Here is an 18,463-nt window from a genome sequence, read left to right as displayed (position 1 = left end):
TAGGTTTCTTTTGAGGTGGTAGTGGAGTTAATGTCCAAGTGTTATTTATTTCAAGAGCTTCGAGCTCAGAGCGCATAGCGTCTCTCCACTTGGGGTCTTGAATAGCCTGCAAAAATGTCTTAGGTTCTGTTTCAAGAGAAATAGAAATGGTGAAAGCATGGTGAGAATGAGATAAATGTTCATATGAGAGAAAATTGCACAATAGGTGAGAAGTTCTATTAGAATTTACCATTGCCAAGTCTGATGACTGAGTTGGTCGAGACGGGAGACCAAAGCCAAGATGAAAATCTTGTAAGTAACCAGGGGGCTTGGTGATCCGCATGGATTTGCGAAGAACTTGTGATTGTTGAGGAGAAGATGATGGAGTAGATGACGGAGAAATTGAATTTGGGACTGTAGGGTGTATTGAGCTAGGTGGAGGAGATGGTGCAGAACTTGGTAGAGATAAGTCAGGTATGGGGTTAGAAGGTGGATGATAGGTTGACATATTTTCATCTGGAGCATCAAATGGACAGGGTAAAACGGGGTACCGAGGTGACTCGCTGGATTGAGCAAATGGAAATTGTTCTTCATGGAAAATCACATCACGAGAAGTAAATACTTGGTGGCTATCAATATCATATACTCTATACCCCTTTTGCCCATAAGGATATTATGGCGGCCCTAGTTTTTAGGCCAGCGTGTCTTGTGATGAACCGTAAGGATGATCCGATAACGGATCTGAAATGTGGAAGCGAAAACAGAAAACAAGATTCTAAGAAGTTAAAGTGACCTTCCATGAGGTCGTGGAACTCAATGAGAATTGATACGGAAACAAAAGATCAAAAATATGACAAATAAGCCCCCAGGGGCAAAATAGTCATTTTTAAAAAATATGGATTCGGGTGCCATCGGGCACACCGCTGGAAAGACAACAAAAAAATAATCAGGATGGACTCAAAAATCGCCTGATTCGAAGTCCGGGCGAAGGAGAAACGGCCTGACAAAGAAAAACGAGCGCTTAAGGCTAAAAGGGTAAACTGGTAATTATTCAGGAAGATCCAGGTGCAACCGAGCACACCGTTGGAAAAACAACGAAAAATTAGTCAAGTTCAAAAAAAAGTTCACTCGATTTGGAGTTCGGACGAGGGAGAAACGAGTATTTGAAGTTGAGACGTCGCGGCGGCCCGACGAAGGCCATGGCGCACACAGCGCCCATGCACGAGCTTACCGGCGCATATGCCGACGCCCGATGGCATGCACATGCAGACAGCAAGAGAAAAAAATTGTGCTACCAGAACTGAGACTTGAAACGGAGGTTAAAACGAGTTTTTCTGGAAAAACACGAAGAAGAAACTCCCCCTAAAATCGAGTTTTCTACGTGACTCGAGAGATAATTAAAAAAAAAACTCACTGTAAAATGCCCCTAGATTAGAACTGGTCAAGAGATGCAAAAAGCTGCTAAAATGCAAACTGGAAGCTGAAACTTCACGAGGGATTTCCGGTACCAAGACGACATTTTCTGAAAAAACACGAAGAAGAAACCCCTCCTAAAATCACATTTTCTATTCAACCATATTGAAATAAGAAATTAAAACTGATGTGAAAGGTCTAGAATGTTCCTAGATCAGATTATGCAACAAAATTTCAAAATAAGTCCATAGGAGGCTCATTTCACCAAAGAAGAAGGTTTGCCTGGAAACGACCATGCACGCAAACGTAACTTACCTATTTGGACGCGCTACAATGGTCCATGGCTTAAAAATACCACCGATACAAAATCCGACCCCCCAACGGGCAAAAATTGCAAAAATGAACAAGAAAAGGGAAATTTGAAAACCAAAATATCAAATGATTTCAAATTACCGTTTGGCCCTTGGCCATACTTCAAACATGATTTATAAGACCCTATAAAAGAATAAAAATGGAATTCCCACACCCGATGCAAAAGTTATGAAGTAATGACGTAACATTTTTCAATATTTTCATAATATTTTATGAAATCAAAAGTTACATGGGATACAAATTAGATGTCATTGGCCTATGGCCTCATCTCATACATGTCAAATACATTATAAATAGTGTACTTATGTACACATTACATGGTTATAATCAAATATACACATTTTGACATATAAGGCTACAAGTGACATTTCAAGCCAACTTTTACAAGAATTGAAACCTTCAAGGCTACAAATCATCCAAGCAATATGAGAATCTCGAACCTTGATTCCTGTACCTGAAAAATGTCCCCACTACGTGGGTGAGTAACATAAAGCTACTCGTAGGAGATGAGTATGCATCGACCTAGCATTTTACAACTATATCACCTTAAGGTGAAACATGCTAAATGGGCTCATGCCACCTAATGTCTATGTCAAAATGAGACTCATGGATCATCCTAAGCTACTCATGCAATTTAAAGTGAACAACGGCATACAAGGATACATGCTCAAGTATACTAAGCATTGTTAAAACATGTTACACAACATACAAGCATACATTTCCAAGTATACTAAACTATATTAAGACAAGTCATGCAATGTCTAAACATATGCACACAAGTATACATTTTTATATGGAAATCTCGTAAATCAAGTATATGAACACAAGTATACTAAGCTAAAAGAAGTACGCCTAAAACAAGTATACGCGGCACAAGCATAGTAAATAAAATTTAAACTCACGGAGCAAGTATACAAGTTCAAGTATACTAAGTAGGATTCAAATATCCAAAACAAGCATCAATTCTCAAGTTACAAGTAATCCATGATTAACAACTTGAAATTAAATGCGAAATCAAATAGTGGAAAGACTATGACATGCAGTCGCTAAACCAAGCAAGTATTTTCAGTTAATTACGACCCACAAGGTACCACCTAGTGCGCACATGCATAAGATATTCTGGGCAATTACGACCCACAAGGTACTACCTAGTGCGCACTTATGACTTAAAAGACTCTTGTCTCCGTACTAGAGCCAAACTCTAGCCATCACGTGAAATATGTCCTTACAAGCTTCCCAAAATCAATAAGTTCAAAACTTATACCAAAATCAATAAGTTAAACCAAGCTTATATCAAAATCAATAATGCATAAAACCATCTTCCATCCACAAATAAGGTTGAATCCACACAAACCATGTCCTATGATTCAAGTCTAAATAGCATATGACATGTCAAGTCTCCAATACGCAATTATACACAAAGTAATAATATTTTAGAACAATTGAATCACATTACCATCCTAAGCCACAAGTACTAAATAAGCTTCAATTTAGTAACAAGCTTTCAAGGTAAACAATTGTAATATTCTAACAAGCTATACACCTACACAAGATATATTTAAACAAGCTTTACAAGTCAATGATATTCTATATCATGCTAAGTCCAATTACCATTTTAAGAGGGCCCAAGTACTAATTCTACATCCAATAGTAATATGCTCACAAGGTAATTAATTTCACTACATTAAAAGGGATTTTCAACTTAACATGAAAAGTCTCTAGATTTCATATTAATCCCAAATTAATATATGTTAAAGGACATAACATAGTTTTCACATATATTATACCCAAAATCAATTTAAGTGACTACAACACTTAAAAATAAGTTTAATTAAGATAATTAATTAATTTTCTCTAGATTTTTAAACATATCTAAATGTCCTTAATTTAATATATGTTAAAGAACTCACCAAGACCTACTTTAATATCACATTACAAGTTGATTCCATACTTGATACAACTAGGTGAATTAAACTTTCACAAAAGATAAATATTAAATAAAATTTGCAATTCTTATTCAAATAATCCCAATTTAATATATATCAACCACCATACCAAGGCTTAAATTTATAGCATGCCACAATTTAATTCTAAGTTGCCTAGCATCATGAGAATTAAATATTAAACAAAGAAAATAATTAAATTAAATTCTATAACTTGAACAAGGCATGCTCACAAGTTCTATATACTCATATAACAATCAATACAACATTAATATAACCCTAAAACATCCCCTACCTCAATTTGAGATGAAAATCTCAAAAGCCCACCGAAAAAAAAGTGTTCCGAATCCGACGATACCGAAGGGTTTTATCAAGAACAACACGATCTACATGAACCCACAAGAAGCCCCATCAAAATCACAACTTGACTTCAAACTTGAACTCAAAATTTGACCAAAAACGGGTTCTAATAAGGGTGAAAGAAGCGCGTAGTCAACACGAACACAAAACGCAAATGCCCTACTATTTTCTGACAAAGAAATGAAGTTCAACTGAGGAGAGAGAAGGTGGCAGCCTCCCTTGGGCTGCCATGGAAGCTTCAGGTTGTGCAAGAGAGTGGGGAAGATGAAAAAATAAAATATCTCATCCCCCTTTTATAGAATCTCAAAAAGTGCCCCGAACGGGCCCCATTGGGTCCGGAAAAGTGAAATTTGAGCAGACGCACTCAAATGATGAAACTCTATGAACAAAAAAGATTCAAAATGAGAAAATAAGAATAACAAAAGAAACGGTGTCAAAAACTGAGTTTCGAGCAGAAAGTTATGCCCCAAACAAGTTTGGCACAAACCGGGGCCAGAAACCCTGAAACTGGAAAACATTGACCAAAAGGGACTTCTAAGAGTTTACGACTCGATGAATAGTGAAAATGAATCCTGTATAAGGATCCAGGCTCAAAATAAGATAATTTGCAACAACTTTCATTAATTGCACAATGGCCCCCACAAAAAGGGTTAACTGCAAAACTACCCCATAATGAAAATATATTCCAAAAGATATTTTCTTATATACCCCTGAAATAAAATATATTCAAAATATATTTATGAAAAACACCCCAAGAAAAGAAATTAATTTCAAAGAATTATGCATCCATGCCCTTATGGACACCGGGAGCAACCAGAGTACTTTCCTGCAAAAGTAAAGATACGTATTTCGTGGAAACCACTCACGATAAAGATATTTAAAGTCAAAAACCAACTCCAAGCATAAGAAGCGAGGTTTTGCCAACAAAGTGACAAACAGGAAAAAGACGAAATAGGGAAAAGAACGAAATAGGAATAAGGACAAAAAAGTGAATAGTGTCGAAAAACGAAAATTGTGGAAATGACTCGGTCCTCAAAGGAAGTTGTCAATCCAAAGGAAAAAGTCTCAGAAACCATTTCTGAGCACTCAAGACGACATTAAACGACAAGAAACTGAACTCATAAAAGAAATTTCAATGAAAAAAATTCATCCGTAAAATTCTGAAGAAAAAGGAAATGAAGGAAATGACCGGGTCATTACAGATATCCAAGAAAAATGCACCCTCTAGCACGTGCATCAAATTTTGATGGTTTTTTTGCATGGATGGAAGCAAAGCATAAACATCTAAAGATTTTCAAATGAGTATATGATGGCTTAATTTTAAATAACATCTCATACGGTGACTTACCGGACAAAATAGGTGTAGGTGTTCTATTGATCAAGTAGGTGACTGTTAGAATAGCATCTCCCCAAAAACGTTTAGGTAAGCCAGCTTGAAATAATAAAGCACGTGCTACATTCAAAAGATGACGATGTTTGCGCTATACTACTCCATTTTGTTGTGGAATGGACACGCAACTGTGTTGATAAAAATTTTATTTTTCTGCATAATAAGAAGGCATGCTAAATTCTTGTCCATTATCACTCCGTATGGTTTGAACTTTGGAAGAAAATTGGGTTTCAACAAGTTGAATAACAGACTTTAAGAGATGACGGGTTTCAGACTTGTGATGCATCAAATAAACCCATGTACATCGAGTATGGTCATCCACTATGGTAAGAAAATAACGAGCCCCTGAGATTGAGGGTGTTCGGTACCCTCCCCAAATATCAACATGTAATAATTCAAAAGAATTTTTGGTTGAGATAGAGCTTAAAGGAAATTTAAGTCTTGTCTGCTTTGCTAAAGGACAAATGGAACAAAATTCAACATCACAGGTTTTAATTTTAGAAACATTATTTGAAAGCAAATGCAAAGCTTTATTAGATAGATGCCCCAAACGACGATGCCATAATTGAGAAGATAAGGAGTTGGCTGATTGGCACATGGCTCCCCCTGGGGTTACTAAAAAGTATAGGCCATCCCGCTCAGATCCCATCCCAATCATCTTCCTCGAGTGTTGGTCCTGTATTGTGCAAGAATCAGAGGAAAATGTTATTGAACAATTTGAGTTTTTGGAAAGTTTACTGACTGAAATCAAATTAAAATGGAAGGATGGAACACACATGACATTTGTCAATGTTAAATGAGGAGAAAAAATGATGGAACCAATATGTGTTACAGGAGTTAGGGTCCCATTAGGTAATTTAACAGTTTGGCCTTTTACTGGAGAAGAAGAAGTAAAACAAGTTTGGGAGTGGACCATATGGTCTGTTGCTCCACTATCGAGAATCCATGGAGTTTGTTCAAGAGATGAAGTGAGACAAAATGATTTACCTGACAGATTGGATATTGTGGATGTGTTACCTACATGATGTGCCATAGGAGTTGTTTTATTGGAATTGTTGAGAAGAGTAAGGAGTTGTTGGCATTGTTATGGGGTGAAAGGAACTCCACTTGATAGCTCTTGCCTTGCAACTGATGAGATTTGATTAGCAGTAACTTTGAAATTTTCTTTATGGAGTCGGTGGCCCGGAGGATATCCATGAAGCTTAAAACATTTCTCCATTGTATGACCCACCCATCCCCAATGATCACACTTTGGACGTTCTTTGCCTGCTTTCTTCTTTCCAGAGTTTATATAATCATATTTTTCTCGACCGCCAAAGTTTCCTCTCGTTGCAAGAGCAGCTGCTTCTGGGATTGTAGGTTTGTGAGAGGACACTTCTCGTTGTCGTTCTTCTTGAAGCACCAAAGAGTATGCTTGGTTAACAGAGGGTAATGGATCAATTAAAAGAATCTGTCCACGAATCGCATGGTATGAGTCATTGAGACCCATAAGGAACTTCATGGTTTTTTGACATTGTTGATATTGTTGGATCTCCTTCATGGCACCACAAGAGCATGCTGGAATGGGTATAAAGCAGATAGTTCATCCCAAAGCCCTTTCAATTTGGTAAAATAAGTCACCACAGACATGGTGTCTTGAAGCAGTTCATAAATACTTCGCTCAATCTGGAACACATGAGGAGTATTGACCTGTGAAAAACGTTCCTTCAGGTCTGCCCAAATGTTATATGCGAGATCACTGTAGATCACACTTTGATATATATCTGGTGAAAGAGAAGTAAGCAACCATGATTTCACCATATTGTTACAGCGAATCCATTGTTGTAACTCAGCTACCGAAGAGTCGCTCGGCTTTGGGATAGATTTGTCAATGAAACCGATCTTATTTTTAGCACTCAAAGCCATAACCATAACACAACTCCACGTACTATAATTGCCTTCGGTTAAATGTTGAGTTACTAAGACTACTCCTAGATGGTCAGAGTGATGAAGATACAAAGGATTATTTGGATCTTCATGCTTAGATCCAATCGATGTATTCTCCTTCATTGCCATGGATGATTCTGTCATGGCTTGTTGATTCTTTTGTCGGAATAAACAAAATAGCAGCGGAATCAGTAGGGGTTTGCCGAAATGAGCAAACGATGTAGATTACCAAAAGCGTTTAAGCTCTTATACCATGAGAAAAATATAATGTTAGAAGAATTCAATATTTTCTATTATGTGCAATGAACATATATATATATCATCACATCCCTTGATCTGAGGGATTGACAGTGAATTCCCTTGATATGAAGAAGTGGGTGTGATGAATGAGAGAATAGATTGTGAAGAACCATCACTGCCGTCGTACAGCCAACCTCCACCTGCCGAAGAACACTTGCAACCCATCTTATCCAGCGACAATCGCCGGAGAAAAGTTATGGCGAATCGGACCAGTACCACAACTAAGTTTCGACACCAATGCCACCTTCACCGATCTGTTCACCTCTTTTATGCAAGCTATAGTCAAAGCGCAATAGAGCTATATATATGCATAGATAAAAAAAGACGTGCAATATTAGAACTCTTTAGTCTAAGCATAATATATATATATATATATATATATATATATATATATATATATATAACTTTGACATTATAAATTTGAAATTTGTCATATAAAAATTAAAATTTTATTGTCATCTTCATGCATAAAAAATATATATATATATACAACTTTGACATGCTAAATTTGAAATTTGTCATATAAAAATTAAAAATTTATTGTCATCTTCATACAAAATAATTTATAAGATTTATAGAATTTTATAAAAAAATAAAGAATCATCCTTGTACAACCAACAAATATCAGTTTCCCTTATCTATTCCTCTATTGGTACGGTATTAAGAATTCAAGTATCTTTTTGAAGTGCTTCAAACCAAGTGAATTCTAACACAAGTAAAGGAAATTGAAAAGAAAAATAAAAACAGTAATTTAGAAAATCAATACTTATAAAAATTACATCCTTAAATTTGGTCGAAACTCTATTTTTTAATTGACGGAATTGACTCATACTAAATACTCCTGTGAAAATAAATAAATTGCTCTCTCAATTCACATTGAACTATGTTCCATTTTGTCTGGTCATTCATTATCAAAGTAAGAAAAATATTTAACGCAGATGAAAAGGGATAAAAGGAATGTAGAAGTCTAGGACTATGTTTAGATGGAGGTTGTTTTGATTTGTAACCTAGTTGATTTGAGCTTGTAAGTCCGTAGGGGTGTTTGAACGCCTAATGCCCTAAAACTGTCTGGTTTGGGAGTCATTGACCTAACGCTCGACCTCATGAATCACTAGAAAGCTTAAGAGATCAACATATTGCACTATGCTTCCATCTTTGATCCTAAAAAATAAAAAAAAAATCGAGTGAAAATAATAAGCACACCTAGAACAATAAAGTTTCAATAAAAGGTTCACTTTTTGTCTTGATGATCGGTACTAGATTTGTGTGCTAATTTGAGGGTAAGGATGTGATTAATTCTTTAGTTGGCTTAGATGGCAACATATTTGATGTCGGTCCAATCAAAAATGATTCTAGAGTTGTTTTGATTTGTATGATCATTTCCTTGACGTGTGGAGGACCATATTTGCTTACTTGATGTTGAAATTTTGGAAAATTGCTTGGAAAAGATTGAAAATTTACATACTTGAGGTAGTTTTCGCTCAATACTTGTTTGCAATATTGGTGCCTCTTTTAAAATAATGAGCTTAATGTTTGTGGGTACCATTTCTGGAAACCCTCATGAGACTTCACTCATCCACTAGGGGTAACTTAGGGGTTTAAAAGGCTTGTTGCATATGCGAAGTGCAATCGTGTTTCCTACGAAAGTGGCGTTATCATTTATTGTTTTTTAGATTCATACTTGTATAGTTATTCATTTCATTCATTTACTTTCTAGTTCATTGTTAGGGATTAGCAATATTTAAGTTTGGGGGTGTGATGAGCGCTGAAAAGTGCGTATTTAAACCCCTTAAGCTTAGGCATTTTAGCACCTTTATCTATCTTACTTTACCGTTTTAGATTGATTTCGTATTATATAGCGTGGGAAAGCCTAGGCTATTGAAATATTTTTCTGATAAGGAGAGCAAGTAGAATGAGAGAAAAATCTTGAAACACAAGGAGTTTTAAAATATCTATTGAACGACTCTCGGTATTTATAGATGCATGTAATAAAAAGGTATCTCAGTAAAGAGGTGTGAATTTATAAGGTGTAATCATTTTATTTTTAATGGTACACGTGCTTAGACTTGCAAACACCTTTCTGACACAACTTTTCATAAATTTATTTAAAACACAAAAAAATAATAATAATAATTGAATGGGTGTTTCATTTGGACATAACTCCTAATTGAATGGGTGTTTTTTCTTCCAAAAAAAGTATTAGTAGTTAAATAGACGTCTTTTCGATAATTTAAAGAGATGTTAATGTTTGATTCTAACTCTAATTCTTAATTAAAATATGGACATATCATCACAGAAAATAATACAAAAAAAAAATCAAATGACTCCTATATATAATAACTTTAACTTTGTCATGTCCGTGAAAGTCTTAATCTGCTTCATATTTATTGAACACCCACACAATACTATTAGCAATGTAAGAAACTCTTTCATGTAATAATTACAATATATTGAATAAAAGTTATATGTAAAAGGAACTCTAAAATATTTCAATAATAATGTGATATAGAAGTAAATATAAATAAATATAAAAAATACAGAGAGACATAAAAAAGTTTTTAGAGTAGAAAAGAATTGGAACTTAAATATATAATTTATTTAAGAAGTATAATGCACTTATAATGTTGCCCGGGAAAAAAACAAAAAAGGTTTTTGCAGAGAAGAAGATAACATGAAAGAGTTTTTTTCTTTTTTTAGATCATATGACTCGTAAGTGTATATAAGCGGCAGACAACTCTTCACAATAGGCGTCTCTTTTAAATATAAAAATAGAAAGACATCTTAACTATTGATGTCTTTTAGAAATTACGTTGGAGGAAGTTACAATTTTTTTTCACAAGGTATATAATTAAAGTTGATTTTTTAACAAATAAATTCAGAATATATAGTGTAAGATTGATTTAAATTAAAATTTAAAAATTGTTTAAAAGAAGAACTCTTTTGGAAAAAAAAGAAGAAAGAAAGGAAAAAAAAAAAAGAGTGTGTAAAAAGGTAATGGGGCGTATAATATTTTTGTAAATTAAATAAATAATTTTAAAATGTATATAAAAAATCAAAATTGAATAATTTTTATACGGTATGTAGATAGATATATATATATATATATATATATGGAGAGAGGAGAATTTTAGAGAGAAATTTGAGATACGTGGAGTGAGAAAATTGATATGTAGGGTTCGGGTTGTGATTTATGGCGAATTGAAGAAGTGGGTGTGATGAGAGAGAATTGATTGTGAAGAAAAAAATGTGCAACTCCATCCTCTCTCCACAGTAAGTTTATAGAGAGAGAAGCAATATGTGGCTGGTTCAAGGTACTGATCACCTACCTGGGTTCTTTGGACTTGCAAGATGAAGTCACTTCTGCTCCAATTCTTTTGGTTAATTATAATAAATTTGATGAAATTCCTTACAGTAAGCTTGTGAAATCACCGTGTGTGATTCGCAAATATCTAGACGAATGGATTTGGGTCAAAAATTTGATCCTAATTTGTTACATACAGATACGGGTTTCTTGTTTTTGGTTTGCAGGAGGATGAATGACCCTTTGTTTCATGGTTGGTTCTTGTCATTGTCATGTGTTTTATGTTCGCCGGAGGGGATGAGTTCGTCAATGGGTGGTGGTCGAGGCCTGGCGGCGGGTCTTTAATCCTCCTGCAAACCGGGGCGGGTTTATGGTTAAATTTGCTTTCCCCCTGTTTCGGATTTTTAATTATTTTACCGTATTCATCATAAACTCATTTAAAGTCAAGTTTGCCCCAATTAAGGGCAGGACGAAAACCCGCATGATCGGAGGAAATTGTCATCTCTAGAGGAAGAGGAGACGGATGTAGGGATGTCAAGGCTGTGTAGTTGCAGTGGATTTATCTAAACTATATTCTGCCTTGTTAGAAAATTCGTTATACTAAATCTACCCTTATTTTGGGACGCGCTGTGTACTTCGCTTAATTGCGGGAGTGGGTAAGTTATGCTACTTTTATTATTTAATAAAAAAAAAATAGCCCAACGTGCTGAAGGTTGAAAAATAAGCTGGCTCGGCTTTTAAATTTCCAAGTACTAAATATTAATATATTAACGACGCTTGTAACAAAGTAATAAGAGTTTTAAAAATATTATATATATATATATATATATATATAATTTTTTTTTTTAAAGATACATATATAATTGGCCCGAGTTTATCACTAAATCGGCCTCCACTCTAAACCGACTTCGAATTTTAATTATTTTACCATATCCAACCCAAATCTATTTAGGGGACTACCAAATCTGTCCTATTAGGGGCGGGGCGAGTGAAAACTTGCCGAGTTGGAGGAAATTGCCTTCCCTAGTTGAATGGAAATGTTCAAAAATTGAGGGGCATTTTGGACTATTTTTGTATGACTCCCTTTATTGGTAATTATTTTTGTTAAATTGTTTTATACTTATATTCTCGTATTTATTGTATTTCAAATAGTATCCAATACTTACTATTTTAAAAATTATGCCTCAATAGTTCAAGGGTAAATGTAAAAAGTGGAAGTAGAGGGGATTTTGTTAATTTTAGCAAAAATTTACCATAATTCAAGCTTAATAAACACACATGAACTTTTAGGTCATACGCCCGCGTGGAAACAGCAACTACAGGAAACGTTACCGCTCAAGATGAACAAAAATTCAAGTTTCCCGCCTTACCCGACGACTAACCTGGCGCCAAGGTCAAAATATACAGATACACGCACAAATCTTCTTCTTCACTCTCCACTCCGCCCACCCCCCCCCCCCCCCCTGTAAATATTGCAAATGGAGATCTCCAAATCTCGGTCATTCTTCCAGGACATCAGATCAAGAGAGTTAAATGGGTTCAGAGGTGCTCTCTCTCTCTCACCACATATATATTAACTTTATATATATTCTCATGTTTATGTTGGCGTGTTCAGTTCGAAAACGACCATACATCGACAATGACTCGTCGGAATTCAGTCAAATTGGAGCTGTGGCTGTTGAGCACAGTGGCGACCAAACGCCTCCAATGGCACTCTCTTTCTGCAATGTAAGTTCTTGTTCAATGATCCAGCTCAATCTATGTATATACGAGATTTCAAAACAAATTGTCAATCTATTGATTTGTAAATATACAATTTTACAGACAAGTAAGAGTTCCCATATTCTTGCTGTGACTGATGAGTTTGGGTATGTTAGTTTGTACAATACTCGTTTGGAATTCCCATCTTTCTCGAGTTACCAAGAAAATTCAGGTAATTTGTTTTGGGTTTTGTTCTGATAGATGATTATATGTAACTCTTCATCCAATAACTTTTGAATTGCCTTTGTTTTGCTAACAATTTGCAGAAAAAGCTAGGGTATGCGAGTGGGTTGCCCACGATAATGCCATATTTGATGTGTGTTGGATCAAGGTACTTCATAATCATTCATGTTATATATATTCAATGTGCCTTATTTTTCACTATTAATTTCTGAAATTAGCAATTTTCAATTAAGATTCAACAATCCAATACTTAACAAAACATTTCTGAAGCTTTCATGTATCTGAAATACCCAATTTTCCATTGTTCATAAAAGATCCTGGGTGAAAAAAAAAAAAAAAAAAGATCCTGGAAGTAACAAAAAGTTCTAATGATAATACTACATCCATAATATATTAATTCAATAGCAAAATAATCAACTGAATTAATATAAGCAAATTTGGGGGTTGTTAAATTGTCCTCTTTATTTCCACGCAGGGAGTGTTGGAAATAGAAAGGCCTAAAGGAGGAGAAGAAAAAAAACAAAATGTTGAAAGGGTTATGAATGCAAATGAAAATAGTACACTTAGGATAAAAAAACGTTCAATAAGAAATCTGGTAAACGGCAAGGCAAATGAACAGTGCCCTTATTTTCATATCGAAGCTGTGCATTTGTTAACATATCTATCGCGAAGGAATATGACCTTTGGGAAGTTATCTCAATGTTGTGAAATTCCAACAAAACACACTGAATTTTATAGCATGGAGATGATAATGGTATGTAGTGAGCAAGTGTAAACAATAAATATTAGATGATGAGGAAATGATAAACCAGGATAAAAAGAATATTTTCTTTAATTTTTTGTTCTCAAATTTTCTGGAATTGAGTGTTGCTTATTGTTAATATTTATGATAACTTCATTTTTATTTATTAATTTTTTCAGGAAGACACCAGCATTCTAACAGCTTCAGGTGACCAGAGTGTGAGTAATCATGCTTGGATGTAGTTTATTTTCTGAATTTGCATTTCACGCCCAAGGAAAATTGATGGCATTTGTTAAAGTCCTTAAAGATATGCTCACCTGATTCTAAATCTAGCATAAAATATGCATAAAAGCTTTTGATAAGCATGATCAATGATGAGTCTCATCTGTATGTTTCTTCTTGTGCTTTTGGTTGTGTCCATGTAAGCTCTTTATTGCTTTATGACTTACATGGACACAGCCGATAACATGAAACGATGAAGTCTAATTTGGACAATTACAAATCATCCTTAGTGGTCAGGGAGTAAAATGTATAAGAGTTTAGAATTTCAAAACAGTTACTCATTAGTAAAATCAGCAAGAAACTTAATTTTGAAAGACATAACAAAGATGAGTTACATATAGTTCAAGTCCATGTCAACTTCTTGGACAATAACACATTCCTTTTGGTTTTGACAGATAAAGGTATGGGATGCTCAAGAAAAGAAATGTATTGGGGCATTGATGGGGCATACAGCAAGTGTGAAATCCGTATGCTCTCATCCAACAAATCCTGGTGAGTTTATGGTTTCATTTTCTTGTTCTCCGTTTCCTACTTGAAAATGATGTGAAACAATCTCCATTTCCGTGACACTGTTTATTGCTGTCCGACAGATGTCATTGTTTCTGGTTCAAGAGACGGGTCCTTTGCCCTTTGGGATTTGAGGGGCTCTGGGAAGTTCTGCATAGAGTAAGTTCTGTATTTCCTTCATCTGGTTGATTCTTATGATCTATGAACTGTATATTCATCTATCTAGTTAGCAGTCTATGAGGGACCTAAGCATCAACGGGACTGTTATAATTGACATAGAACATCCAAATGGACTGAAACACATCTTCAATGGGTCAAAAGCTGTTATATACCTTCTATTTTATTTGGATGCTCAAAAAAAACATGTGTACACTCTTTCTCGGGAAGAACATCAAATCAAAAGAAGTTTGTGATTTTGGGACCTATTTTTCTCTTGGGGATCATGGACCTAGGATTCTCTTGTAGCCCAGTATATAAGGGCAGAGTTTAGGGTTTGGAATGGGTAATGCGAGACACTGAAAATAGCATGAAAGAGAGAGCGAGAGGTAGGTTTTGGGAGGCTGAAACTTGTAATCTCCTATTTTTTCATCTGGTGATTTTTTTTCGCTTCGTCTAGGCTTTGCGGAATTACGTAAATCTTTTTGATTTGTAAACAACTCATGCACTATTCCCGTATGCCCAATCAATTGAACAATGTAGATACGTGGGCCTAGTGCTGTGCTGTTTTGTAGATATCTCCTTTTACATTGATCCTAAATCTAATTTTGTAACTTTCAGTTCATTTGCTGCGGTCCATGGGGCTCATATTTCACCAAATGGAAAGCGGACTAGGCGTGGCAAGGTTACTTTCTAATGATATTTCCGTGCCAAATACTTTAATTACATTTCATTTTGCTTTCTACTAAAGATTCAGTTATTTCAGGCTGCTTCCATGAGTATCACATCAGTTCTTTATCTAAAAGACGAGGTCTCCATTGCTACTGCTGGAGCAGTAGACAGGTGTGTAAGAAGATTTTGTGATATTTCGTGATAATAAATGATGAGTTATTCAGTTAGAAATTGTATGATAATGATGGTCAAGAGTTAAATTTATTTATTTGGCTTGATATAATAATTTACTGCAGTGTTGTAAAGTTCTGGGATACCAGAAACCTAAAAGGTCCAGTTATTCAGGCATGTCCTCATACGGAGTCTTCAAGTGAAAAGGTTAGTATGGAATGCATAATAACTGCTATTTTCCATATCTCCATTTTGTAATGGCTATCTTCTCATTTTATAAATAAGGGCTTTGTGTGACTGTGTCAGAGGCACTGAACTTCATTGCCACTTCAATGACCTCAAAATTAATACCAATGATGCTTAGATTCCACCATGATTAGAGGTCTGCACCTCACATGGAATAGCATGTAATTCACAATTTTAATGATTCATTAAAATTTGAACTTCCGGTCAATTTATTTAATGATTGACATATGAACTATCATTAATTCTCATTTCTTATTCCAGGAAAGAAGATTACATGGCATATCATGCCTGTCCCAAGATTTAAATGGAGTATTTATTTCAGCTTCATGCATGGACAATAGGTATCTTCCAGTTCTCTTATTAGCATTATTTTGCACAGACGCTGGATTAACTAACTACAAAAGGAAGATACTCTGAAATTTAACCACTACCATTGGAAAACTAAATAAACACTTAAGCTTTGTGAATGCCACCTTGAGTATGAGGATGCATCCCAGTTTTCTTATCCACTTTTGACATGAGATGAGATAAATCATAGTACATCAACTATATATAATATCTTGTTTTGTTTCAGAATATACCTATATAATGTACTTCAGCTTGATAAGGGTCCTGTGAGATCTTTCTCTGGATGCCGCACTGGATCTTTTTTCGTGAAGGTAAGCATCATTTGTTAACTCCTGACAGTAATTATTTTAGTGGTAAACTGCTGGGCCTGCCTACACGCGCACACACACACGTATATATATGACATACATATTGATTTTTATTGATGCAATTGCAGTCAGCATTGAGTCCTGATGCAGCTCACATACTGAGCGGTTCTAGTGATGGAAATGCCTACATATGGCAGGTTATTTCCTTTCCAAGAGGGTTTTTTTATATTTCATCCAAAGTTTGTGCTGTTTAGGACTTAACTTCATTAGCTTTGTCAACCCAGGTGAACAAACCTCAAGCAGATCCCACCATACTGAGAGGTCATGATGGAGAAGTTACAGCAGTAAACTGGTATACCTTCAATGCAAATGCTGCTACACGGTTGCAAAGGCCACTTCACAAATATTTAACCAAGTTCTCAAACTTATTTCATTTTGCAGGTGCCCATCTGAGACAGGAAAAGTAGCCACTTCTTCTGATGATTTCACTGTAAGCAATACCAATCTGTGAAGCTTATGTAACAGCATACTTTTAATCATGTTTATGCAACAATTTAAGATGTTATGATTCACTATTAATGTTTCGTTCCAACTACATCTTTATTTCTACAAATATTTCCATGATAGGTTCGCTTTTGGAACATCCAAAGCAGTTGTTACTCAAATACAAGATCTCCATCTTCTATTCGAAGGAGAGTAATGGCACTTCCAAGCATGGAATGTAAAAAGCTTTTTGCGGAGGAAGAGCCAAAGGGATTCAAAAAGGATTCTGGCAGTTGTCCATCAGATGGAGAAATGCACCAAATTAATTCACCCAAGCGAACTACAATGCCTGAACTCAGCACTCCAAAGTCTCAACAGAAAAAATTCTCATCAGGCTTAGATCTGAAAGAAAACATTGAGAGAACACCTGAAGCTGCATTAACTAGTCCGTCATCTGTTCTAAATCCTCCTTCCTCTTTGAAAAGAACAATTCGAGATTACTTTCTGGCGTCTTCATGATTATATTGTAGCGAAGGTTGTATTTAAAATGGACAATTTTGCGATGGCTTGTTCACTTATGGAGATGGCAAAGGAACCTTTCTAGGTTTTTTTTGAACAGGTATAGCTTTCACAATGGTCTTTTTCTTTGGTATATGTAACAATTTTATAGCATGGCAAGCCAAAAGAGCTTTTACATTGTGTTTTGCAGATTTGTACTAGAACTGTAAATTGATATAAAAAAGTTTTCATTGGGAAGGAGTTATTATTATTATTCTTGGGCTGAGCATTGGGAATTTTGGGGGAACATAATTATTTTCTTTTTTTGTGCTTGTTTGTATTCTGTACATAGGTGAAGAATGTAATTGAGAGATATGCTATGTTATTTGATAAAAAGAAAAACATTTGTAGTGCACTAAAAAATGTTCTAGTATCAGCTTGTATTTCATGAAAAGCTTCTGCTTTGTTTGGAATGTTGTTTCATATTTATGAATTTTTACCATAAAGTTTCTTGGTTATAAACTTGAGGGTTATAAACTTGAGGGTAAAGAGGTGATATTATTGAGACATTGAAGACAGCAACTCAGTGTGTCGCGGTTAAAGCGAAATGGTATCTCGTCCAAATTATTTGTGATTGGTTACGAGATCCAGTTTTCGCTTAGGGTCTTTTAACTTTCACTCGTGTTTCATATTTCCTTTGCTATTATTGTTCCATGTCAAATTTTGTTGCTTTAAGGCTCTGTTAGTTTTGACCTAAAATATTTTTTTTTTTTGAAAAAACTTTTTCTTTTTAAAGTAAAATATATATTTTTTATTTTTACTTTTCCGATGTTTGGTAAATAACTAAATTGAGGTTAAGTCCATTGGGCAGAAGATGTAAAATAACTTTAAAAAATTGATAGATAAATTATTTTTGTTTGATTTTAATATTTATTTTTCTTTGTAAATATTTTACAACAAAAAAATAACAGAAAATAAAAAAGTATTTAGTGTTGTGACCTGCTCTGCTAGTTTTTGGGTGGTTGTGGTGAAGTGAAATACATTTCTCTATAGCATATGGGCATCACAAACATGCAAAACGCATCATTCTTTATCCTGCTAAAGAAAACAATAGCAGAGCCT

The 18,463-nt window shown here is 35.0% G+C and overlaps 2 protein-coding genes across 2 annotated transcripts; one reads left to right on the top strand and one right to left on the bottom strand.

The window, feature by feature from the left end:
- Positions 1-6,993: 6,993 nt before the first annotated feature.
- LOC132282240 (uncharacterized) lies at positions 6,994-7,527 on the bottom strand. Its single transcript, XM_059783849.1, has one exon. The coding sequence runs from the start codon at positions 7,525-7,527 to the stop codon at positions 6,994-6,996; it is 534 nt and encodes a 177-aa protein (XP_059639832.1).
- Positions 7,528-12,462: 4,935 nt separating this feature from the next.
- Positions 12,463-17,707, top strand: LOC132284445 (uncharacterized). Its single transcript, XM_059786558.1, has 16 exons — positions 12,463-12,529; positions 12,600-12,712; positions 12,809-12,917; positions 13,012-13,076; positions 13,850-13,888; positions 14,348-14,444; positions 14,543-14,618; positions 15,237-15,300; positions 15,382-15,458; positions 15,584-15,665; positions 15,966-16,045; positions 16,279-16,363; positions 16,489-16,557; positions 16,645-16,712; positions 16,802-16,850; positions 16,988-17,707. The coding sequence occupies exons 1-16, from the start codon at positions 12,463-12,465 to the stop codon at positions 17,360-17,362; spliced, it is 1,515 nt and encodes a 504-aa protein (XP_059642541.1). The 3' UTR covers positions 17,363-17,707.
- Positions 17,708-18,463: the final 756 nt, after the last annotated feature.

This window comes from Cornus florida, unplaced genomic scaffold, assembly GCF_030987335.1.
Source record: "Cornus florida cultivar Cherokee Brave unplaced genomic scaffold, ASM3098733v1 CherokeeBrave_3.0.0_Hap2_Chr11, whole genome shotgun sequence".
Lineage (NCBI taxonomy): Eukaryota > Viridiplantae > Streptophyta > Magnoliopsida > Cornales > Cornaceae > Cornus > Cornus florida.
Note: the sequence above shows the minus strand (reverse complement) of the source record. Positions and strands in the feature narration are given on the sequence as shown.

Excerpts from the sequence above, each read along its gene's own strand:
- LOC132282240 (XM_059783849.1), bottom strand. The coding sequence starts at position 7,527 with ATGACAGAATCATCCATGGCAATGAAGGAGAATACATCGATTGGATCT.
- LOC132284445 (XM_059786558.1), top strand. The coding sequence starts at position 12,463 with ATGGAGATCTCCAAATCTCGGTCATTCTTCCAGGACATCAGATCAAGA. Across the intron at positions 12,713-12,808 it reads TGGCACTCTCTTTCTGCAAT|ACAAGTAAGAGTTCCCATAT; the intron begins GTAAGTTCTTGT and ends ACAATTTTACAG. Across the intron at positions 14,619-15,236 it reads TCTGGGAAGTTCTGCATAGA|TTCATTTGCTGCGGTCCATG; the intron begins GTAAGTTCTGTA and ends TGTAACTTTCAG.